The sequence below is a fragment of the Gymnodraco acuticeps genome, unplaced genomic scaffold, assembly GCF_902827175.1.
Source record: "Gymnodraco acuticeps unplaced genomic scaffold, fGymAcu1.1, whole genome shotgun sequence".
In the NCBI taxonomy this organism is placed as follows: Eukaryota; Metazoa; Chordata; class Actinopteri; order Perciformes; family Bathydraconidae; genus Gymnodraco; species Gymnodraco acuticeps.
Window position 1 is genome coordinate 7,499,109 of NW_022992351.1, and position 25,437 is coordinate 7,524,545.

Genomic DNA, 25,437 nt, shown 5'->3' on the forward strand with positions numbered 1-25,437 from the left:
AGCCAAAAGTGGGTCAAAAAGTAGTTGTTTTTATTTGATCGTTTTGTTCAATTTAGTTTTTCATTCATTTAAATTATAAAACTACTAAGAGGACATGTGTTAGCAACTTGTTCTAACATTCCTTTTGCTATATAAACATTACACGGCTGATAAGGATGACGACTGTTTGTGCAAAAAGCGTTTTAGTAACCAATATTCAAAAACTTTGTGATATTTGTAAGCAGCATTTGTATATAGTACATGCAGTACGAGAAACTAACCCGTTATCCCGATTTTTTTTTGGAGAAAGTTACCGGTGCGCCAAGGAGGAAGTGGAGCGCACAGGAGACAACCGTTTCATTGCAGACTGTTATGTTTACGTGGGGAAATGACATGATATATGTCGTACTCAGACTTAATTTTAAGGACATTTCGGCCAGTGTGGTCACTCCAGGAGACAGCGGGACGTGCAATTCAGAGAAGAGCAGCACCAGCGCTCAAAGAGCTTTTACGCACCGCCTACAATGTGTTTTCCTTCATTCGAACAGCTAAAGAGTGACCGCAGGCTGTTACGTTTTAACCACACACACCTCTACACACATCAAACTGCCCGATTACTCCCCCTTTTATTAGTTTTATGAAGGAGATGTCCGGTCACCAAGGCGCATGATAGCCTATGTGTGTGTGATCTGCTCAGCTCCGCTCTGTCTGTATGTGTTCTGAGTGTTTGTTTACCTTTAAAACAGCTGCGGGCAGCAGGTAGCCTACTCTGAGAGTGACGTACATTAAATCATAGATCAAAGCAGACTGGTTTACAGACTCTCCTGTTTTGCCAATCCGGTGCTTAAACAAATAGCTCTACACCCCGGGCCGAAATGTCCTTAAAATTAAGTCCGAAATATATCTTAAATAATGCACTGTCATTTCCCCACATAAACATAACAGTCTGCAATTAATGACACAAAATGGATGTCTCAATGAGGCCTCATGGGACCTTTGTTTACAATCAATTAATAGGTTTGACATATTTAGGAAAAAAGTCATAATTCTCTGTTTCAAGCTTTCAAAGAATGTGAATGTTTTATGTTTTCTTATATGAGAGTAATTGGAATATTTTGTATTCGTCTCACCAATCAACATTTTGACCAAATAACTAATTGATGCGCAAGATGCAGCCCTGCTTCAAATAAACAAGCGCTACAACTATTTTCAGTTTCCAAAGGTTCATTACTAATCTTTGTAAACACACATCTTAATAATGACCACTTCAGCTCATTTGATCACATTCTTCACTCTTGTGCATATCTACTCGTGTATGTGTCTGGGAGCCCCCGGCCCGGCTGCTGTGCCCTGACCCCCACCTTTCAAACGGTGTTGGGACTTTTGTTTGAAGAGGGCGCCGTTTCCTCCGCAGAGCCGCGCCGCTGACGCTGCTCCGCGCCCGGGCCACGTGACGAGGCGAAGCGGCCTCTCCTCTCCTCCTCTCTCGGTCCTTCCTTCCCAGGGTTCAATGAGCGCCGTGTGGCCCCACCCCGTCTCTCTTCATCGCTGTCTATCTCCTCAATGTAAGCTAAGCTACTATTCTCGGAGAGAGAGAAAGGGAGAAAATAATAACCTCCAAGAATTGGTTATTCCTGTCTTTCACCTTCCTCGACCAGCGGCAGGAGGGGAGCGGCCTTCGCGGTGGGAATGTGCTGCTACAACAACCCCGCGTCCTATTTTTTGTGAATGTAAATGCACATGCAGTCTCAAGCCTGTAGCCTATTTACCCAGCACGGATTCAAGAGGAACATACATCTTTGTATGAGACAGTATACATATAGGCCTTATGTAGGCTAAAAAAAACTGAGCCTGACAGCGGGGGTTGCTTTTTCACCTGCAAGAAACGTGGATACATTTCGAGGGACTTTCACATCTTGGTCACGTTTTCTTTTTCTTTTCTTAAATCTTTTTTCAAAATGTTTTTTTCTCTTGGAGGGATTCTTCGGAGCCGAGCCGGGAATTAAAAAAAAGTATCGGTGCGCAGTTTTGGAGGCTCGGTGGTGATGTGAGGGGCTGATAACACATTTCAGCAACAAAAGCAAGGGGCAGGGAGAGAGAGAAGGCCTTTTGGAGGAGAAAACACACCGAGGAACAGCCAACACAAAAAAGGAGGACAAATCGGGGGGTATTTGGATCGTTGTTGACTCTGAGGTGGTGGGGGATCCAGCCGAAAAGACAACCGCAGTGAGTTTGGAGCTGTTTCGGGTTGATTCGATGCAGAGAGTGAAAACGAGCCGGATGACGACGGAAGCAATGAGAATATCACACATGTAGTTGGGGTGTAAATATTATTTCCATTCCTCCTGTCCTGTGGCCCCCCCGACGAAGACAGCCGTCGGGGAGACAGAGAAATAGCTAGAGAGTTTAAGCGTTCACCTATGGAAATGTTTAACATGACAGGAGACGTGGAAACGAGCCGCGCCGCAGCACTGGCGAGGTTTTCGGACACGCCGAGTTCGGCTCCTTGTCACGGGCAGCAGTGAGACGCAAGACCCGGGCTTTTGGAGATGCAAATTAGGCTGTCAATTCTGCCTCCGTTTGAGGTGAAACCCCGATATTTGGTGTCTTAACAGACGTTGTGGATTACAATTGTTTGCGTTACACAGTTGACCGGGGGAGAGAGAGTGGGGAAAACAAAACAAAAACGATACTGCATGAGAAGGAGGAAAAGCCCGAGCAGGATTCAGCAAACTGAGAAGGCGGCCTCGGTGTCGTCAGCAACAGTATCCTGCCCTTTCTCTGACAGCAAAATACGCGTTATGGACACATAATTTCTACAAGGCTGCACCACGAACAGTTTTTGATCAGGCCAGAGACGTTAAATGGTGTAAATGTGGGTGTCATTGCTGCCAGGTCCGCATGTCAAACGAGGGATCTAGACTAGTTTAGTTTATTTATTTTCTTCCTACATACCCCTCCACCGCCACTTCTTCTTCCACCTCCTCCCCTGGACCCCCTTTTTGTCTTTCTTCGTACGGGAAGATGGGTTGTTTGGGCAACAGTAAGACCGAAGACCAGAGAAATGAGGAGAAGGCACAAAGAGAAGCAAACAAGAAGATAGAGAAGCAGCTCCAAAAAGACAAACAGATATACAGAGCAACTCACAGACTACTACTTTTAGGTGAGTGTTTTTAATATTCCATGTGTTCTGTGCTTGCTGCTTTACAGCTCTGCTTCCTCCCTGCATAACCTTCTGGGATGTTGTTTTGGGAAACATTGTCAACAGTGTGACTTTGCTATTGCATAAGGCTAAAAATGCAGCACTGTGCTGGGTTTTCAGCATGTTGTTGTCAAAATGACTTTACAGAGTCTACCACTAGCAACACAAACATGCTTTAGCCGGTTGGTTTGGAAATATACATGGGGTGTAAGGTGGGAAACTGCTAGCAGTAGTAGGAGAACAACCTTCTTCAAATAAACTAAAACAACCTGAGTTTATTGTTAATACATGCACATTTTTAACAGACACTATCCTTTTAAGCTGTTTTAGTTTGGGACTAAATCTTGTGCCATGCATGTAGGCCTGAATGGTTTTACCCCAACACTGGTTACATTACAGTTTGTCAATGTGCCTGAGAGAAAAACAATGAGTCCTGCCTAAGGTAGAGGTGAACATGTGTTCATAAGACTCAACATGTGGTTGTGTGTCAGAGAGTACACTGGAGGTAGGCTGGGTCTCTACATTACATAAGAGCCAAATAAAAGTGTCTAACTTTCGCCCGGCATGCTCTATTCTGTACCCTCCTCGTATGTCTTAATCGCAGGTTTACCACCTCTAAATAACCTAGGTGTTCTTTGTCAAAATCATAATATTTGATTGCAGAGGTGCCAGCGAGGGTGCTTATTGTACGACACGCCTGTATTTATGTTGAGGAGGAAGTTGTGGTGACTTTAGGAAAGCAGAAGGACAGGACCCATATGAAAACCAAAACAAAGTGTCTGTTGTCAAGTTTGTCCCCTTTTCATTTATACTATCTGCTTGTTTGACTTTATCACAGACCTACAGGTTGTTTTTGTTATTCTGCATATTTTATATATGTTTAAACAGTTAACAAAGCTTAATGAAGTACACAAGAGTCACTATCAATTCAAAGCCTGTGCAGCTAAACAACTGTCTGTAACGCCTTGTGCTTGGGTTGTATCCATGTTGGAAATATTGAAAATATATATTTTTACCGTCAATAATTAGCAGTTTAGGTGGCTATCCTGAACTAAACAAATTACAATTGTTCATCCTTTGTGATGTCATCATTGGATTGTGTTGCTCAGTATTATTGTAACCTCAACTACAACTAAACTGGCCATCGGTTTAAAAAGATCTTCTGGATAAATTGGTAAGAGTTTGTGACTCCTGTGGTTCACAATCAACCATATGCACGAAATGTAAGATTGACTATCAGTGTTGCATCACTCCAGAGATCATTCACAATTTAGTTAATCAGAGTTCATGACTTACATCTGACATATTTGAACAGTTTACACCTGTGTTTGCTTTGCAGCCAAACTTCTGAAATCCATCAGTGTCTCAACAAACATCTGTACAAAAACAAATACAACTTAAATATTTCAAAGGCTAAATATCTGATCCGAAAGAGCATTTTAAGTCATGTATAAATAAGAATAGGAATCTGACTAATCATAGAGGACCGCTTTTTGTGTATTTCACCGCTTTAAATGCATTTAGCTATTGACACAGCTACTCAAAAAGATTCAGGTTCAATATGTAACTTGAATGAGGTTTCTGGTACACAAATATGGCAAGTTACACTGTTAAACTTTACTTTTACATGCAGATATTTTGCAAAATGCTGACTGCTTCATCATGTAGTGTGGGAAAAGATATGGAGATGGAAGAGGAGGACTGACATTGTGCCATGAGGTCCTCAGTCAGATTTGAGTGTGTGATGTTTTGAGCTCATGGTATTTGCTTTAGCTTCCTGAGCCACCAATATGTGCCATGTGATAATGTATCGTCTGTCGCTAATATGCATCAAGGTTGGGAAACACTGGCTATAACCTATTATTAAACACCTGTACTACAGTCCTTCAAACCATTTCGTATTAGGATTGCCATTAGATAAATGAATCAAATCTTCAGATGTCAGGCATTTATATAAAATCACACATTTATTTATTCTTTCCATCAGAGACCCAACATTGCCAAAAAGAAAGTCTCTTTACTGAGACATTTTCATATAAACATTATTCTCCACTATAATCAGCTGTTGTGTCAGTACATTTATTACTACTGCAAAAGTTGTCTCATTACACGCATTGTCTTCACTTGTAAGAAAAAGGCAAAATATCTGTTTACATTTCTTTTTATAACTGATATGTAGGCAGATTATTGCATTTTTCATAATATATTTTTATAAACTATACAACATATTTCAAACCCCTACTCAAATCGGTATTTATTTATTGCAGTTAAACAAAAGTTTGAGTTATTGTTAATCTTCACTTTAGTTGTATAGATAAAATAACATCTAAATCAAAACATATTTAGGTTTTGAGGCAGGAAAGGCCTTGGCCCGTGTGAAAAAGCTGTAACTTGTTGAGCTTCAGGTGGCTCTCCCTTAATGCAGTTGAACATAGCAGGCGTGGCAGCACTACACGGCCAGAGACGAGAGTTTCAGTCTTGCAGCAGATACATTTCACACAGGCCATCCACAGACCTGCAGCATACTTGCTAGCAATGTTAAGCTAGTCCTTTTTCAAACTTACTGTTCATTCCTCAGACAAGAGCAGTGTTTATGTTTTTCCTCAAAGGACATAAAGATATATAAGGAGTTCTATTGTTATTTAACACTTCAGCACCTGCTTTTAAAGGGAAACGTTTAAACGTGATTTCATGGAAAATAAAATCTCTTCCAGGAAAAAAGGCAGGTCTAAAAATGTCATCTTGTGATTGTGATCACAGTATCTAGTGAAATAATCCAGTTTATTATTTCAGCCATGACCATGCAGCTCTGTCCTTGCTTCTCCTCTCACTTTTCCCAGATAACGTCACAGTCATGTATGAAGTGTACTGTTTGTTCATTAAAAGTTTCCTGCAGGGCAAGGCAAGGCACCGCCGATTCAAAACAGCCTATGATCATCCAAAAATCTTTTTAGTGAGGGATGGCGCTTGTATCGATACACGGCATATGAAACTACTGTACACCAGGGATTCCGCTAGGATTATTTCTTGCCGGTCAAGTGTCCGGAAAGAATTTATTTTACCGGACAAATTTGAAACTTACCGGTCATGTTTCAATAATAAGAATAAGAATTGTGTAGGCGTGTGGTGCAGTGGGTTGTGCGTTGGTGTTCGGATCAGGGGGTCACAGGTTCAAACCCCAATGCAGTCAGCATGTCGTTGTGTCCCTGGGCAAGACACTTCACCCCAAATTGCTCCTGTGGGGATTGTCCACAGTATTGAGTATGTAGGTCGCTTTGGACAAAAGCGTCTAACAAGTTAGTGACATGTAATGTGTAGCAGAGTTTCCGTTAGCAGGTAATTACCGGACTATGACCGGATGCTGATGTTTAAAACTCAGTTAATGGGGTCGTAACGGATCGAAAGTTCAGATTCATTTTTCAATAAATGATGCGCTTCCACAAACAACATAATTATTACATTCAAACAAACTACTTATAGTAGATGAAGTAAATTATTCAAAAGTTTACATTAACTTTGAATATTAACACGGGAGAAACGGATCCTCTCTTTTTTCTCTCTCTCTCTCTCCCTCCCTCTCTCCTGACAGCCCGTCAGTATCTCATGCAGCTCGCTAAACAGTGGGCGGGGCTTCAGGTGATCATGCAGAGCTGCGTGTCTCAGTCAGACTCAGCAGCAGCTAATCTGATCTCTCTCTCTCTCGTCCGGTTGTACTTCACTCGCGTTTATGTCCATATCGATCAGATCCAGCTCTCCTGATCGGCCTTTATAGAGAGCACCGATCAAACTATTAAGAGTGAATATCAGCCGATAATGATCGGCGGCCAATCGATCGGAGCATCCCAATTATTGCCGGACATTGTGACCAGCAGGTTTTTTAATTTACCGGTTTTTAATTAATGTTACCAGCTAAAAAAACGGTAATTACTGGCTAACGGAAACCCTGCTGTACACTTACTGTAAAAGGACATTTCAGACCAATGTGTACTATCTATAACCCAGCTCAGTGTTTGTGTGTTTCAGATCAACAGATTCCTAATGTATCTCTCTCTCTCTCTCTCTCTCTCTCTCTCTCAGGTGCTGGGGAGTCCGGAAAGAGCACAATAGTGAAACAGATGAGGATCCTACATGTCAATGGCTTCAATGCAGAGTAAGCACCATTTTGTAAAAAACATTTATCTAGCCATTTCAGTTTGGATGTCCAAACTGTTATAGTCGGAACAAAGTGATATGTTCTCTCAACAGAGAAAGAACTGTGCTTTTATTTTGGATAAAAACATGGTAGACTTGTCAGACTGCCGTGCAGAAATGGAAGTTTGACCCTTGAGAGGTAAAAGCCAACGACTGTGGTGAAAAACAAGTTATGTACTTATTATGACGTGTCAATATTACAGATGTTTTGACTAAAATTGGATATTGAGGTAATCCATCTGCTGTTATCTGGCTAGCAGCTCCTTGTAAAGTAAATTTAGAAGTCCGTTTGCTTAATGAGACAATGTCATCTCACCTCAGTAAAGATAATATTTAATACTGAATTAATTGAGAGAAATACTTATCTCCATCACGACAGGATTGGTATCTTCCAATCAACTTAATTGATGCCATGCAAAGCCTTATGGAAACTGTATTTGAGAAGAATGCTATTGACAATTGTTGTTATACCTCAGTTTGAAATAAGAGTCCATAAAGGAACAAACCCTCTGTGCAAAAATAGACTGTGTATCACAGAGAGTTTTCTATATCTCTTCCATACATTTGTCTAAACTTTCTGGATATTGTTGTTCAAGAACCAATCTCCTGACCCAAGTCAAGTAGGACAAGAATGAAGGATCATTTTACTTTAGACACCCAGCTTTGCCCTTTGTTGTGTGAACTAAATGTTTTCCAGATTACGACTATTTCATTGATCTTTGTTTTTTATTTTCAGTACTTTAGACACACAAGTCACAATTGTTTCTTACAAGAGACTTCAATTGTGTCAGTTCTTTTATTTTTTCTGGTCTCTGAACCACATCCCTGACTTACATCCCTGACTTGCTGCTCTTGCAATAAGCAATGTTTTGTGTGTCATTGACTTGGCCTGTATTGGTCTGGTGATGGGGATGGAAGTATCGTTGCAAAGTTAGAATAGAAAATCAGCACCTAAGGCAGACAAGAGCGTATGTCCCAGCGCATGACTCCACAACACTGAGCTGTGTGTGCATGTTAGTGCGTGTGTGTGCTCAGGTGGATGGGTGTCTTCAAAAAGAAGTTACAGCATCATAACGGTTTAATCTGTGACATTGCATGGGTTATCCGGCAGATTTTGTTGTCATCCATTCCACGCCATGTATGGCTCCTTTGTTTCCTTTATGTTTAGTAAGCTTCCATATATGATGCTCCATGACTCACGGTTTTACTTGTATTTTCGGTCAGATGTCATCTTTTAAGTTCATTACAATAAATCACTTTATACTTTTAAGCCAGTTGCTTGTAGGTCTCCACATGACGAGCATAGTAATATGTTTTAATAAACTCAGATCCTGAGGCAGGACATACATTTACTGATGTGGGACTGAAAGACTTCAATAACGCCTGTGATAAAAGATTTTGGGTGAATGGATTGAGTGTTGTGGTAACCTAAAGGTCAAAGCAATTGGCTTGTGACCGGAAGACTGCTGGTTCCAATTGCTGGCCTCATTTAAAAAAATGAATGAATGACTCAGCCCTCTCTCTTTTCTTCTCAACTATGACTAAACTGCCTTTGGACAAGACATTCAACTACCAGCCTCATCACTGGAGCTGTTAAGTGGTCAAAGGCTGAGGACTGCCAATGTGCAGGACCATTTCTGTATTTATGAAGAAGCTTGAAGGAACCCATGGATGTAGAGAAGGAACTGGGTACAGAGTTAGAGGCGGGGCCCCTTTTTATGCCAAAGAAAGTTGCTGACTAATGGTGTAAAACCCTCAGATGTTCTGCATTTATGGGCTCATAGAGCAAACACAAAATTAGAAATATGTGATTTATCTTTAAAACGATTCCACGCTTTTGTCTATGGAAAGATTGATTTTAGATTCTTGAAATTGTAAGCAATTCTTACATTTTCATCAACATTTGCTGGTTAAGATAATATGTACTTTGTTGATCCCAAAAACATTTTGTTGCAGCAAAATAAAAATAAGGCATTGCACATAATTAGAAATTAAGAGTAGAAATAAACAATTCTAAAATATAAACCAATAATTTATCGAAGTTACAGCTTTTCAAATGTGTTAATTTCTATATCATTATTAATTAACTTGGCTTTTATTTGATGTCCCTCTTCTATGCTGTTATGGGACTATTTGTTGAGGTTGTATAGACTAAATGAGCATGCCTACAGTTCTTCGATTCCATTTAAATATTTGGATTTCGCAGACAAACCCGTAAACAAACACATTAAATAATTACACATTTTAATTATTGTGACTTTGATTTCACACCTTGTACCTGTCGGCTGCATTTATCCACCTTAACGTATCACAAGACATCTTCACTGAACCACGCTGTGAAATGTCTTCTTCCTCGCTCTAACCTCTCACAGACACACACACATGCACACACACACACACACGCACACACACACACACACACACACCACCATGTGATTTTGAATGACTATCAGGTTGATAATGTAAACAAGGCCTTCTCAATTTCCCATCTAACCCAATAAACTCTGTCTTACCTCTTCTTTTCTCTCTATTTCTCATTATGTTACCACTTGTCAACAAGTATAACTCAACATAATACATAACATGATTTTACTGGTAATTAAATCACTCACTGCAGTAATTCATGCCTTTCTGCACCAAATTCAAGAAAAACACATTGTAATTGTGTTTTTTTTCTTCTGGTATTCCGTTCTTGTCAAAGTTACAGTTTCTGCTTATTTGAGTAATAATAATCTCTTGTTTTCATATTTATTTTATTATCTGCCAGAGAGAACATTCTTTTACAGATAGCATTGCAGCCACATGGTAACTCGGCTCCTCAAAGTGTGTGTAATAGGGTAATAGCCTACATGTGGGCAATTCTTGTTTGTTTATGTAGGCTTTACGAAGAGCCTCACATACTTGATTGTATTTGACTGCAGGAGGCGATACTGACATGTCTTAAATTATGCTGCTAAAATAGCTTTTTTTGTATTATTAAAGCAAATATTGGCATGGGTAAAACTATAGAGAACTATTACAATGAAGTACTTCACAATCCCAAAACCTGATGCCCTGTTAAGTAAAGTTGTGAAGGAGTTGTGCAGCCTCTTGGGTAATTGGTTGAGAGAATGCACGGATCTATGGTGGCTGGCAGGATGGATGAAATCAAATATCACATGACAAAAACATGACATCACCTTGCTGTAATGCAGACTTAAAAACACAACACTACTGTAAAACCATATTATGAAACAAAGAGGCCCGCCTCGCCCTCTGTCGCCGACATAGATCTATTGTAAACACAATGTTGTCCTGGAAGACTCAAGGTGAAAGATAGACTAAGTGGCTCTCTGGTTGCCTTTAATAGAAACCTTTCTGTCACAGAGAGTCCAAATGTCTTGTATAAACAGCAGACAGACATCGTCTCTCCACCACGCGTGCCAACGAAGGTCTGTTTACCTTCTCGGATCAAAAACAAACTGAATGCGGCTCAGTGTTGTGTACCATGTCACGGTGACACATAACTCCTCTTTTGAACACCAAAACAACACTTTCTAAATAAACCCTTTATTTGTGTACAAAAGAAGAGCATACAAACTATTTTGTGAGGGATGTCACACTTAATGTCACTCATTTGATATTTTCAGATTCATCCCATTACATCTTTATTTTGAAAAGAATGTGTTTTGCTTCCTGCATTTTAACAACTATTTCCACAAATACTTTGATCTTGTTCGGTTATTTATGTGATAATTAGTTTTCTGTCATCTGTGAACTGACAGAATAACACAGATGCATATCATTATTGAATTAAAAGAACATTTACCAGCTTTATTCATTATAAATTGCTGTAGCACCCCTTTAATACTGCTTTAGAAACCTTAACCTCAGTGATTAATAGGTGTGTGATTTGCCCTCACTTAGCACAATACGATGGATATGTACATAGTACCTGTCTTTATTTTATTTTTACATACCTTTGGTGTGACAACACTCCTCAGGCTGTGTTACTGTTGTACATCAATAACGAGATCATCTGTTTTGTCTCCTTTTCAGAGAGAAGAAGCAGAAAATCCATGACATCAAGAATAATATTAAAGAAGCTATTGAAGTAAGTGGTGGAAACAACAACAGAATAGCTGTATGTGCTTCCTGTCCGGCTTCTGTCTCTGTCCTCTACAGTGAAATGTACTAAATGTTTGTTTGTTTGTGTTAGACCATAGTAACAGCTATGAGCACCCTGGCACCGCCTGTGCAGTTGGCCTGCCCGCAGAACCAGTACCGCATTGAATACGTCCTCAACCTCGTCACCCAGAAGAACTTTGAGTTTACATCTGTGAGTAGTACAAATATTCACAAAGAAATCACACACACACACACACTGTCAATTCACACCAGTTTTACAGAATTTGCTTATGCTTGTAGTTTTGCAATGACTTGGGATATTTTAACAAACGTTGCAAGTTAACCCTTTTTAGTTTTTACCTCGACATATGGGCTTTAGTCAAAGTAAAGCTGTGGCCGATATAAAACATTAGCAACAGCTGCAGGCATCCCCAGCGGTGTCTGTATCATTAGATGATAGGAAGTAATAGTCCCAACATCCCAGGTGATAATCCCTTGACAGGGGTAGCAAACACTGAGGTTCACTAATGACCTGATGGGTAACCTCTGTGTGAGTTTAATATTCTCCATGGGACATTACTAATTGTCTGAGCCAAGAGACCAAACTCATAGTCTGGGATTCCCTGGTTATCCTCAGCCACCTGCGGGGCCGGGCTAAATTCACTCTGCATTAAGTCTCACGTAAGAATAGAACCTGTAGTTAGTTTTCTAATATATATTTTTATTTAGTTTGAGGACTGGCTGTTTGATAGACAGTCACTGTCAGAAGCCAGAGGACGGTTAGCTCAAATCCAAACCTTTGCTCTTCACCATAGGGTTTCACTAAGGGACCATCAATAAACTACAGTTTTAACCGTGCTCGTGTTAGTTCAAATGATGCCAAAAAATGTGAACAGTCTGCCGCTGTGGCACAAAGTAGAGACTTGCGAGGCGGCAGCAGAGCAGTTTTGCTTTCACAACCTTTGTATGTTGATTTTTGCCTTTTTATTTCTACCTTTGTATGTTTATAGAGACACTTTAATCTGAGCTTGAACTGCATTTCCAGACTATGGTCGTTGAGATTTGATTTTGAACTGATGTTCAAACTGTTGATAGGAAATTCATTTCAGCTGCTGTGGTTCCGTTCTCTCAGAGCTCCTAAAGGGGATTGATAGTGTCACATCTCATACCTGAGGATTCAGGTTTTCTAGTTGCTCAGTTTGATGTTTGAGAAGCAAGTGTTCCTTGAGAGAAAAGAAGCAGGCAGCGATAGCGGGAGAGGAAGCAAGGAAGAAAAGGCATTACATCAGGAGAGGAAGAGTGAACCATTGCATGACTGATATGAAAGAACGCTCTGTTTGTAAACTCATGATGATGAAATCATTCTTTTTTTTACTTGAGTGACAATGCAGCTGTTAAGATTTCTCTTTGACATCCAACACGGTGTTGACATTCAATAAAGACACATTTAGTGTCAGGTGGAAGCTTAAAGCAGCTGATGCAAACAAGGAAATAGAAATGCAACAATGAACTGATTTGTCAATCATCAGAAATGTAATTGGTTGATCGATTAAGTATTTCAGATTTTTGCAGAAGCAGAAAATGTCAAATATTTCAGTTTCTGAGAGTGAGAATTCAAATATGTAAACTAAACTAAAACTAAACAAATTATTTGGAAAGAAAAAATTAATTGCAAAATGTCAAATCCCCTCGATTTTTCATCTTCTTAAATGGTCCAGTTTTTGCCCACATGTTTGCACACACATAGTTGTTACAGTGGAAGGTTATAATTTACATTTGGGGATCATTCACCTTCATCTTCGTTTTCACTTATAATAAACAACAAATACAAGTATTCTTTATAAAAGTTAATAAAAACGTTCTCATGAAAGATATTGATCTGAACATTTTATCAGGAAGATTAGAAGGTATTGGGCAGCACATGTAAAATCACAAATCTTGGCGGTCCAATGCTTGAGTCTTATGCTGAGTGAGCACACAGAGAACTAATGTCCTACTCAGCAACACTTCATTAAGACACATGAGCTGTTGCAGGTTTCAAATCTGAGTTTTCCTCCGCGGGTCGCTCTCTTTACCACTAAATAATCACTCGGCAGCCTGAGGAATTCCACTCATGCCGAGCTGTTGGGAAGCAATTATTTGTTTGCGGTTGTTGTTTGGCTTTACTTGTTTGGTTGGTTGACTTGTTTATGACGGGCGCGGCATGGTTTCCAAGTTAAAAAAGAGGATGGCGAAAGTGTACTCTGCTTTTCGGTCTGCATGAGTGTGTGTTTGTGTGTGTTTTCCCACTGTGGAACATGGAAGTAGCCTGTGTTTGACCTGAATTAGGACAGTTCATGAACACATCAATCACAAAGTTCATTCTTTTAAACTGGCCTACACCAACAACAAACTGCTGAGTCACTCTAGTTAGTCTGCTGAGTCACTCTAATGATGTATCTGTATTTCTACACCCACATACCTGAAACCTGCCATTGTTATCAAACGATCTGATAAGAAAAGCAGAAAATAATACTACATTTTTGAGAAAAAAAACGATACACATCATCGCCTAATTTCAAAGGGTACTCGTAAACAACCGTATGATTAAGAATTCCCTTTTGTTTTGAAGGAGTTATGACAGTTATAACCTTTTATTGGGATTGGGTATTGCACGTTGATATTGACATATGTGGCACATACTGCAGCTGTTAGAAGTGTGTGTGCTAGTTACCAGCTCACATGTACTACCTGAATCACTGGTTGTGTTTTGTAGGCAACTTTACAACATCGTTTAAATGAAATGTTCTCCTGTCGTTCAGTCAGTACTAATGATGTCAGAAGAAGTGGTTAATTCATGCTGTGTCCCTGCATAAAAACGAGTCTGGCTATAGTGTCGATGTAAAGTAACGAGTCTTTCTTTCCCTTCACCACTATTTACCTTTACATACATGCACGCAGGCATCTCTTCAACACATCGTCCAGTGCATGTCGTGTCAACAAGAAAACCACTGTTCCTCAGACGAAAGCACATCTGGGTTCACCTTTAATTTTATATTAGTCTTTTTTTGGTGTAACATGCACAGCAATTAATGCAAAACGTATCTTACATGTAGGGGAAATACATGTCTAAGATAGTGAACTGTGTGTTTTTGACAAATGCACACAATCACCGGACCCTTTCTCCCAATTAAGCAGCAAGAATAGTTGTCTCTTATGTGACTGACAGTGTCTGCATTTGGTCATTCATGTGTTTCTGTTTCCGCCGCAGGAGTTTTACGAACATGCGAAGACACTGTGGCAGGACGAGGGGGTCAGGGCGTGCTTCGAGAGATCCAACGAGTACCAGCTGATCGACTGTGCACAATAGTAAGTAACTACATGGTGTAGGCCGTGATGTAAGTTTGGATTAGTGGACCAAAATGAATGATACTTTTCTCATTAACTGATTCATTGTCTTGTCCTTACTTAGTTTTGTTGGTTTATTTTGGTTCACTCTGCCAGAAGTCAACAAGGGAAGCACGCATTGGCCTTGCAGCTAGCAACAGAGCAGCTGTTCTGTGTCACGTACAGTGTGGAGATTAAACCAGTTTAGCCCAATTATTTACAAATTGAAAAGTGGTTGTGATGGGAGGTTATCTGGTAACAAAACAAAAGCCTTTGGCCCAGGCGATAGAAAAAAACCATATTTTATAGCATTCAAATCGAGAGGAGTCACACCATCCTGATTCCTGGAAACCAGATTTGACGGTGCTTCTTGTTACTGTCTATCATTCTTCTCTCTTGCCTGCACAACACAATCAAAAGCAGAAGTCATTATACAGATTTAATGGAATACCACAAACATGCCTGACGTTAACTGCAGACAGATTTACAGTAATATGTTGTGTATCTTTCGAGATAAATTCTTACAAGTACGCAGTTGATGTCCAATCATAAAGGTGATGATTTTGCGCTTCAATCTAATGGTATCTGTAGGACAAGCTTTGTGCCCATTAGGTAACTTCAGAAATATGACTTCATGGGTACTTAGCAAATGTTGTTTTACAATACTGGTCTACAGTCAACAACCTTAATCAATTTATTTACTTTTTACGTTTTTTTCTTTCTCTCCTTTATGAACTGACAGGGATATTAGGTCAATGCTCAGATAGCACCAACATTAGCAACATCTTTGCCTGTCAAACAAATGAGTTGTGTACCAAGATGTGTTTATGAGCATGGTGATATTGCTAGAAAATACTTAAATTCTGCCTTTTTAATTAAGCTAGCGAGTCAACTCTATAGTCACTGGCATTCATTTCAAACATTTTAAAACCTCTGACGGCTGCTGCGTCTCTGTTATTTGCAGGAGCCTCTAGATCAGGGGTCACCAACTACATTTGTCCAAGGGCCAAAACTAATCCAAGAGACACTTTCGGGGGCCAGAGATTTTTATATATATTTATATATAAATCATAAAAATGTATATATATATAATTGATTAATATGTTCACTTTATTGCATTTTTTTATAAGCCTGTATCCGGGGTAATAAAACTGAAAGCAGTCCTGATTGGCAGGGAAATAAATCAACTTTTTTATTAATACCGTGTCCTGATTGGTGGGAAACGGTTGCAGGATATAAGAACATTGTTTGCCAGGCACGCATATCTCAAATAATGTATGCGCTGCCATTTCCCCACATAAACATAACAGTCTGCAATGAAACGGTTTTCTCCTGTGCTCCACTTCCTCCTTGGCGAACCGGTAACTTTCTTGTTAACCCGTTTTGGTTTAAAAACAGAATAAGGTCGGTTTTTTGGTTTTTCGTTTCGGTTTTAAAACAGAAAAACAAAAAAACAACACCGGTTTTTAGTTTTTCCTATTCGGTTTTGAAACGGAAAAACCAAAGAACGAACCATACAGAGATTAAACATAAACTTCTCCTCATATTTTTCTAAATTATTTTTTAGGAAAGTAATCATCATCTTTATATATATATATATATATCTATCACCTATACAGCATCTTTGGGAATGTAGTGTCTTGATCAAGGACACAACAACGTTTTTTGACGAGCGTGGGGCTCGAACCCGTGTAACTCGAGGTGACATGAGTGGGGGGTGAACGCACTCACCACTCCGCCAACGCCACAGTCACCCCCCCGTGCGGGCCGGATGAGAATGTCTGGCGGGCCACCAGTTGATGGTCACTGCTCTAGATTGTTTCTTTATTGAGGTACATCTGAGGTGGTCACGTTGGATACCATTTCAAATATATGCAGTTTACCAAACGATGACTTCTTCCTAATTGTTTCCCAGCATGAGCATCTCTCAGCCAGTATAATCTCCAAAACCAAACCTTTGCATCATCATATCTATATGATGCATATGGTTTTATTTGAAGAATGCACAAGGGCATCTTGAAAGGGATTTTAAGGCATGTAAAATAGTGGAATCTTTTTCATGTAACAGCAGCAGTCTGCAGTGTTTGGGAGCAAACATGGCCGAGGCTGAGTCATCCGCAGATCAGAGGAAGTTTAGAGGAGGAGAGGGGGGGATTTGTGAGGATGATAACGTCACTGCTCAGCTGTGGACTCAAGCATGCAGCCTCAATTGATATGTGCTAATAATCGTTTGAATATTAATTGCATTTAAATTGGTACTTTCAGATTTTGTTGGTGTTATTTGAAAGTTACCTTGAGGAGAAACTCCCCCCTGTTTCTTCCTCAGGTGGTTGAGTTGGTACAGTCCAGTCTTTTGTTCCCTCCCTCCTCTCGCTCACACATCCAGTATAAAAACTCACAAGCTCCTCCTGTTCCTGCTTTCCTTTTCCTCCTTTTCTCCATCTCCGTCCCTCTGTCTGTCTTCTTTTAGTCCAGCCGCAGTAGATTGGGAGCTGATGGACTATTAATAGCGTCTGTGGTTGGGTCTCCATGGTAACCGTGCTGGAGGCCAGGGCACTGGGGAGCTATTTTTGAAATCTGCTCTGTAATGTCAGACGGACGCCATAACGCTTTCAATCTCTGTCCTCCTCTCCCTCTGTGTCTTACCTTCATCACGTGCACTCTCACATGCACTCTCTCTGTAATGCACACATCAGGATGTCTCTGACCAGCCTTGGATGTTTTTACAGGTGAAATGGCCAATAGAGCTTATATTAAAGAGAGTTCATCTATCACTGGACATAAAGACAGTCTGTCAGAAGAGACATCTCTGGGATGTCTACAGTCAAATCAAACTAACCATCCATCATCTTTATGTAATCCGCCACTTCCTGTTCCTTTCTGATCGGTTTTATTTTACATCGACAGATCATGTAAAGTTCAGAGAAAGTTTTTAAGAGAGGAAATGGTGTGAGCATTACATATTCTCATCCACATTAAATATCGTACATAGAAAGCAGCCTTACAGGAATTATCGAATAGAATTCAGCATCATTTTTTGTGTTTGTCGCTATTTCTTCAGATTTGTGCAAAGGCAAGCTTAAAGAGCACTAAAGGACATACTTAATGTTCTGTTGGGGTTACAAAGAGGTTAACACGCAGATAATGATTTCACTTGATACTGAATGTGGAGCTTTAGCACACCTGTGCAAATCTTTAACAATGAACCCACACTCGGATCAGCATTGTTCTCTCTAACATTGTGTTATTTCTTCTTCTTTCCTCTCAGCTTTCTAGACAAGATTGAGATTGTGAAACAGAATGACTACACTCCGACAGATCAGGTGGGTGAAACATTTAAATGACCTACATTTAATTTTGCATGTATATTTTCATACACAGGAAATGGGTTGAAAGTGTGGTCTATATAATCCCTTATAACGTTTTCTCAAATGTAATAGTACACACCCACGTTTCAGTCGAGTCTTGATCTGATTAGTGCATTTTTTTCAAGTGCATTTTTTAAATTTATTTTCCAAATCAACAATATTTGCCGTTTGCAAAGCCTATGAGTGGGGGCAGAAAATAAAAACACATTGCGTCCCAGTTCTAGAAAATAAGTTCAGCAGCAACTTGCCAAGTGTAATGCCTGCTCCAGGTTTTCAGAATAATCATTCAAAATCCTGTAGGATGTCTTAATGACCTTGGAACCTTTTTATTCACAATTTTGTTTTTTCTTCAGGATTTGCTGCGGTGCAGAGTCCTGACATCGGGCATCTTTGAAACTAGATTCCAAGTGGACAAAGTTAACTTTCAGTAAGTAAAACCGTAAAGAAAAGGGCAGTGACATAAAGAAATTATTTATAACTTTCTTATGAAACTGTATCCTTATCAGTGTGAGAATGTAAGGTGTACAGTCTCTACACATGATGGCAGTATTTCACCTTTTAACGCCTCTTGTTTGATTCCCACAGTATGTTCGATGTTGGTGGTCAAAGAGACGAGCGCCGGAAATGGATTCAGTGCTTTAACGGTAACTCGAGATTCTTTCTCTGTGTTCCTCTCACTTCACTAAGATCACGTCTTTTTTTCTTTCACTGATTCATGCGTGCGCCTCTCCCCTCCTCAGATGTAACGGCCATCATCTTCGTGGTGGCCAGTAGCAGTTACAACATGGTGATCAGAGAGGACAATCAGACCAACCGTTTACAGGAGGCCCTCAACCTCTTCAAGAACATCTGGAACAACAGGTGAGCACACTCAGACCTGATCTGTCTGCATGTGGTTTTCAGACCTGAGAGTGAAGTGAAATGGCAAAGTTGCAGTGGTGGAAGATGTACTTGGATCCTTTAATGAAAAGTACCAATACCACACTATGAAAGTACTCTACATAAGTATCAAAAGTAAAAGTACGCTTTCTGCTGTCAAATGGTCTCTGTTGTTATTAGTGCTCCAATTAAGGAATACTACATCCTTGAAGTGCTATTTGATTATCAGTTACTCTGCGCGTGGTACCTTGAATTCTTTCATGCGCACACAATACAGAATCTAAAAACAGATTCAAGTGGCGATGAATTGAAGTAAATGGAGGCCGTGTTTATAAATCAGAAAGACTATGTTAAAACATCCAGGCTAGGTAATCAGAAGTAGAAAGACTGTCTGAGTTGGATTTAATAAACCGAGCTTAAAATATACTTGCTGCATGGTGCCGAAAACCTGCAGCAACTCCCACACAGGATGGAGGAGAGCAGCCCCGCTGTGAACTATTGTAAAGTTAGGACAGATCATCTCTGTATCTTAATCCTTCAAAATGATGCGCAGACTTCAGAATTTGTCAGTCATTTAAAAAAGAAAAATGACGGCTAAGGCGACCTATTCCAGTCACCTAGTCGAGCAAAACATATAATTGTCGGCTACTGCTATCGACGCATGTCATCTTATTTACCGATGGCAGTAAATGGGGCTAGAAGAGTAGATCACGTACTTTATTTACAAGATCCAGCTAAATGTAGGCCAATACATGTTTTAGAATAGATGGAAATGAACAAGGTCTTTGACAGTGTCTCTCCCACAGACACTGTGGTCACAGAGATGAATAAGTATTGAATCTAGACACTCAAAATGATTTATTCCAATCTTTATGTTGTATGAGATACTCTCACTTTTTTTTGGACACAGATTATGCAGTTGGGGATCAATGCAGATGCATTTTGGGATAATGAGTATTTTCTAATAAATGTAAATGTATCTGCTGATCAAGCAGTCCCCTCCTGACCCCCCGTTTGTATTTATTTGACCAACTCAGGTCAGAGATATCTTCTTGTGTCTCTCTTCATACAGTTTGATGGTTCAGTGTTTGATGTTGACGTGTTTTGTTTTGTTCTCTTCAGGTGGCTGCGGACCATTTCTGTCATCTTGTTCCTAAATAAACAGGATCTGTTAGCAGAGAAGGTGCTGGCAGGGAAGTCTAAAATCGATGAATACTTTCCTGAATTTGCTCGCTACACCACACCTGACGATGGTGAGCGGTTGAACCTCTTTCAGACCCCTGTTGACCTCCGACGGCTGATTGTTAGCTGCACAAATATACTTTTTCCAGCTTATTTATTACAGATAAGTATTTTTTTGTAAGGAATCCCCAAACTGTCTCAAAGATTCCCAACTGGAAACTGCCTTCTGAAAATCCCTTGCACATCACAATAAAATGTTCCTGAGCATGCAGAAACATCCCTGTGCTTCCAGAGGAATACACCGACACATAGCGATAGTTCTGCTGTGTCAAGTCATGTTTTTTTCTTCTCATTAAAGCAACTGTGCATATACTTTCACAAGCCTTTACATGCTATTCCTTCAAAAGAAAACTAGAACTGTGAGGGATAATGCATCTACAGTCATTTTCCAGAAAAGGTCACCCTTGATGTGGAAAATGACTTTCATCACATCATAAGGTATACCTGCTCACCAATATATGTTGTAAGAAATGTCACTTCATTGTTCTCTCTTTTCTCTTCCAGCCACACCGGAGCCAGGAGAAGATCCACGTGTTACAAGGGCAAAGTACTTCATAAGAGATGAGTTCCTGGTGAGTGCAATAGGGACAGGTTCGCTTTTGGGCTTTGTAATGTGCACACGTTAAGAGTCCTTGTAGTTATAGTTTATATTGTTGTTCATGAAACCCAACAATAAACTGAGGGCTTTATGATGATAGCTGAAATCACTCTTCCGCCATTAGTGGCCAAATAACAAATGTATCAATCCGCAGCTGAAAATAGTCCCTAACAAACGCAGTATTCACTCCTGAATTTAGTAATGTTTGCTAAAAGCTACAGTCCCCAGCTAATTCAGGTTATTACCTTATTCTTTGATTAAACTTGTTGTGACATGTTTGTTAAATGTATCTTCAGTGGGAACATATGGGCGTGTTGTGTCAGTCTTTGACTACAGTTAACTCATATAAAATGTTGTTGGATAGTTATGGCATGACCATTAATGTGTTTAGTGCTATATATGTCTTTGCTTTATATGATCAATGTTAAAAATGTAGATTAAAGACTGCAGATAGAGAAAACAGCTGTGTGAGTTGTAATACGCATCGTGACGTGGTTTTCCTCTCTCCATCCCCAGAGGATCAGCACAGCGAGCGGGGACGGGAGGCACTACTGTTACCCGCACTTCACCTGCGCCGTGGACACAGAAAACATCCGCCGTGTCTTCAACGACTGTCGAGACATCATCCAGCGGATGCACCTGCGGCAGTACGAGCTGTTGTGATGGGAGAAACCAACACATCGGACTATGAAAAACCCTGAGTCTCAAAACTCTCCTCTTCCACAGAAGGGTGTGAGCTCTTGTAAAGGAACGGGGGCCAAAACACACACACACACACACATAAAAAAACACACCCTGAACCCAGATCTTCCCCCTGATACAAACTCTCACATGCAGTAGACGGCGCTATTTTGCTGGAAAGGTTTTCGGGGCTAACACATAAACAGACTTTGATCTCCACCTTCAGCCATACTCACAGATCTAAACGACATATATCCCCACACACGTTACACACACCTTTCTAGAGAAGCCCTGAGTGGCCCCTGGACAGTATATCCTTAAGTAAAGAGGGTTTGATCCGGTTGTGAGATTTCCCTTATGTTGAGGTTGGGGTAAAAACTGAGCGACTACTTCAGTGCAGCAGATGACTGTTGAATAACTGCAAATAGATCAGCTGAACACTGCATCTTACAAAAAAATAGCACTGTGCTCAGGGCACAAATCCTTCCTATCATGTACACACATCCATGTGCAACCACAGGATCTGCTCGCACACAGAAACGTATCACACCTGCTTTTTACTGGACTGCACAACCGGGTAGGATCTGGAACCGTACCGGTCTGCGGACGAGGGGCGGGCTGATTTATCCGGCACAGTGCTTTGAGATTAAAGTGAGCGACGAGGAGCAGCGTCGCCACAGACTAAACAAACCAAGGGTGTGTTGTGATCGGGGGTTCACAAAAAATATGACATGGACTAAGATGTGAATTTTTCTGATGGAGTCACGACGACAGGTCCTCGCCTTCTCCACCGAACTGTTTTGCCACCTGACTTTGCCTTGTTGGTAGTGGAGCGAAATGTAAAGAGGATACATTGAGTTTAAAAGAAAAAAGAAACAAAAAAAGACTTTAATGGAGCTTGACTAACGGAGGGCGAAAAGCATCCTTCTACAGTACAGTACCATATAAGTTAAAGAGAACTCATCTTGTCATGGTTGACCCTGTTTTACTGTCTCCACAGCTGTTTTTGTCTGTGTAGACTTGTGTGCCATTGTGCCCTGTGCGCTCTCTTTCTTTATCTTTACTCTCCGTCTCTGTCGTTCTCTCCTTTTTTTCACCTGATGATTTTACGGCCTCATCTTCTCCTTCACTCTCGTCCTCGCCATCACCTGCCCATCTGCATTTCTACCTTCCTGGCAGTGCACTTTTGTTTTGAAGAGAAAATAAAATATAATAATCCTGGAATATAAAAAAGAACCACAACAAACAGGACACTAATTTCTTTTTCTTTTTTTTACTTTCTCTGCCGTTCCTCCATCTTTCCTCTTCTCTCCTCCACCCTCCCCTACCTCTCTCTCCTTTGTATGTCTGTCTTTACATTACTGCTGAACTATTATTCTTGTACAGACTGTAAAATGTATTATTTTGTACAACTTTATTGAAAAAATTAACTTTTAGAAGATCCCTGTGCCTTGATCACGACTGTACGTGTGTAATGAGCTAAAGTGGGTGTCATACTGCGCTGTATAGCTTGGCCAATCCCCTCCTAACTCCAAGCCTCCATCTCTACTTCCTCCTCGTTTTATCTCCCCCTCTCTCTATTCTCTGTCCCCCCTCTCCCCCACCCTCCCTCTCTGTCCTCTCCCTCTCTCCCCACGAGGACGGAGGACAACCATTCGTAGCTTTTGTAGTTTTATTTCTCTCCCTTACCCTCCCATTTTCTCTTTATGATTTAAATGTCTATTTTTGAATCCATATACCCCAAAAAGATAAATTTATGAAATGTATATGGGTTTTTAAAAAAGTATTTTATTAGAATCAAATGAACCTTGACAAATTGTACACTTGATAGTGTGCGTATTGCTATAACTTAAATCCTTTCAACTGAAGTTGTGTTCAGGTTTCTTTTGTTTTCTTTCATTGACATGGGCAAAGGACATTTTGAAGGGTTACAGAGGAGAGGACAGAACATTGCTTGTTTCTACACATCGTATTCTTTTGCTTAAAAATAATTACAAAAAAAGAAACTGTCAGTTTATTTCTGGATGAAGGGGGTCCTCCTTCCTAGCCTTGCACAGCAGAGGCAGCCTGTACAGTATTAGCATCTCTCTCCTTTCAGTGCCCTAGTCTTCATTTAATATGTACATCAAATATGGGTCTCTACTTTCTGAACAGACGCTCTAAGAAATAAAGTTGTTTTTTTGGTGCAGACAGAAACAGGTCTGTGATTACACACTCACAGATACAGTCCACACTACTTTCTACTGTTCTCACTTACAATGACTTGCATTTTTTTGCGAACTTATCCCAAATTGACTTCAGGCAGAGGGGTTGTAAATCCACGCTAGAGGAAGTGAGGTTTCCTGTTCCTTTACCGGGCATTTCCTCTTAAGATAAGCAGAGTATGTATGTATTGATATGACCATGGAGGACCATACAGGACCTCTGGTTTTGAAGGTTGTTTGTTAAATAACAGACATCAAAGTTTAACTGGTGGGCTTTTATTCTGAAGTGGGCTCCTCAGTCCCCGATGGTAAAAATGTAGTGATTGAAGTTCTGAAAACACAACTTCTGACACCTGACTTGATGGTTTGGCTGTGTTGCTATGACCAGTCAAAAATACATACACAAACGTTTTAAAAGGGTCATTTAAAAAAAAAAAAAAGATTGCAGAGATGGAGTTCAAATCAGGGGACAGAGGGGATGAAATGCGGCAAATGGTCCCGAGCCAGATCCGAACCCTGGTCCTCCGCTTGGGGACCTTGCCCAAGTGAAAGGGACATTTTAACCTAAGTTTTGGCACTTCTTCAATAAAACTCTTTGAGAGGAGTTAACTCCACACCACTAAACACAGCGAGTTACTTGTAGGTTTTTCATTTGACTTTGTGACCCTTTTTTTTGTTTTACCTCCAACACTTTAACTTTTCTATTTTTGGCCATACACATGTTGGCTGTACACAGATCAAATAATTGACCTTGTTGCATTTATCTTTTGGATGTTTTTAGATAGCTATGCAACCAATACATGGAGGATAGTTGAGCTTCACTTCATTTAGTGGGACTATCCACTTCAGTTAAAATGCAGTTGATGTGGAGGTAAGTAGAACAAAATACAGAATTAGTTTGAGTGACTTGTTGCCTCAAGTCTACAGGAAAAGATGCAATAAAAGCAGCAACCTAGCCCTGACCTTACTTTAATTTCCTATAACAAGCGGAGTATGATTGAATGAAAGGCAGCAGCAATTTCCCATATAATGAAATTACATCTGTGTATTTACTGAAAATACATTAAAAAAATATGTAACTTCTGTATTTGAATGAGGAATGTTACAGTCATGATCCTTATGATTAGGACAAACCGAGTGGGATTCTGGGAATTAATCATAAATCATGACTTCTGTGTAAGCGTTTAAAAATAACAAACCTTCAAAAGTGGAACTGATTTAAAACTGCACCTTTGCAGAACTCTGACTCAGCTCTTTCATTATTCATGAGTCCTTGGGATTGTTAGCTTGTCTCTTACACTACCTGTTAATATGTTGTTGTTTTTTAACAAGACTACTTCAGCCCTCGACAGGACCTGAACCTGCTATCAACAGTGTGTTTAAACCCTGTTGAATGTTTAAATTCCACATTTGCTTAATCTGATTTTTTTTTGCCATTATTTTAAAACATAAAAGGAGATTTCATGGTATTGTAAATGTCCATAGCAAGGCCTTGGCTGCTATTAAGAAACATTAAGATCATGTTCTGCTTACATTTTTGGTGGACTACAGTTTAAATAACATGCAAAGTAGATACTTTGTAGGCTAATTCTAGCATTTTTTGGACGCACTAACCTAAAT

At 40.1% G+C, this 25,437-nt stretch overlaps 1 protein-coding gene across 1 annotated transcript; it reads left to right on the forward strand.

The window, feature by feature from the left end:
* The first annotated feature begins 1,415 nt into the window (after positions 1-1,415).
* Positions 1,416-23,809, forward strand: gnas (GNAS complex locus). The gene is made up of 12 exons (XM_034209322.1): positions 1,416-3,142; positions 7,259-7,331; positions 11,411-11,465; positions 11,571-11,690; positions 14,730-14,827; positions 18,114-18,168; positions 18,567-18,640; positions 18,799-18,857; positions 18,954-19,074; positions 20,215-20,345; positions 20,839-20,906; positions 21,449-23,809. Exons 1-12 carry the CDS (start codon positions 3,004-3,006, stop codon positions 21,593-21,595), a joined length of 1,140 nt encoding a protein of 379 aa, XP_034065213.1. The 5' UTR covers positions 1,416-3,003; the 3' UTR covers positions 21,596-23,809.
* The last annotated feature ends 1,628 nt before the right edge of the window (positions 23,810-25,437 follow it).

Bases quoted from the DNA above. Each gene is read 5' to 3' on its own strand.
- gnas (XM_034209322.1), top strand. From the start codon at position 3,004: ATGGGTTGTTTGGGCAACAGTAAGACCGAAGACCAGAGAAATGAGGAG. The intron at 7,332-11,410 runs GTAAGCACCATT...TCTCCTTTTCAG, and splicing joins GTCAATGGCTTCAATGCAGA to AGAGAAGAAGCAGAAAATCC. The intron at 11,691-14,729 runs GTGAGTAGTACA...TTTCCGCCGCAG, and splicing joins AGAACTTTGAGTTTACATCT to GAGTTTTACGAACATGCGAA.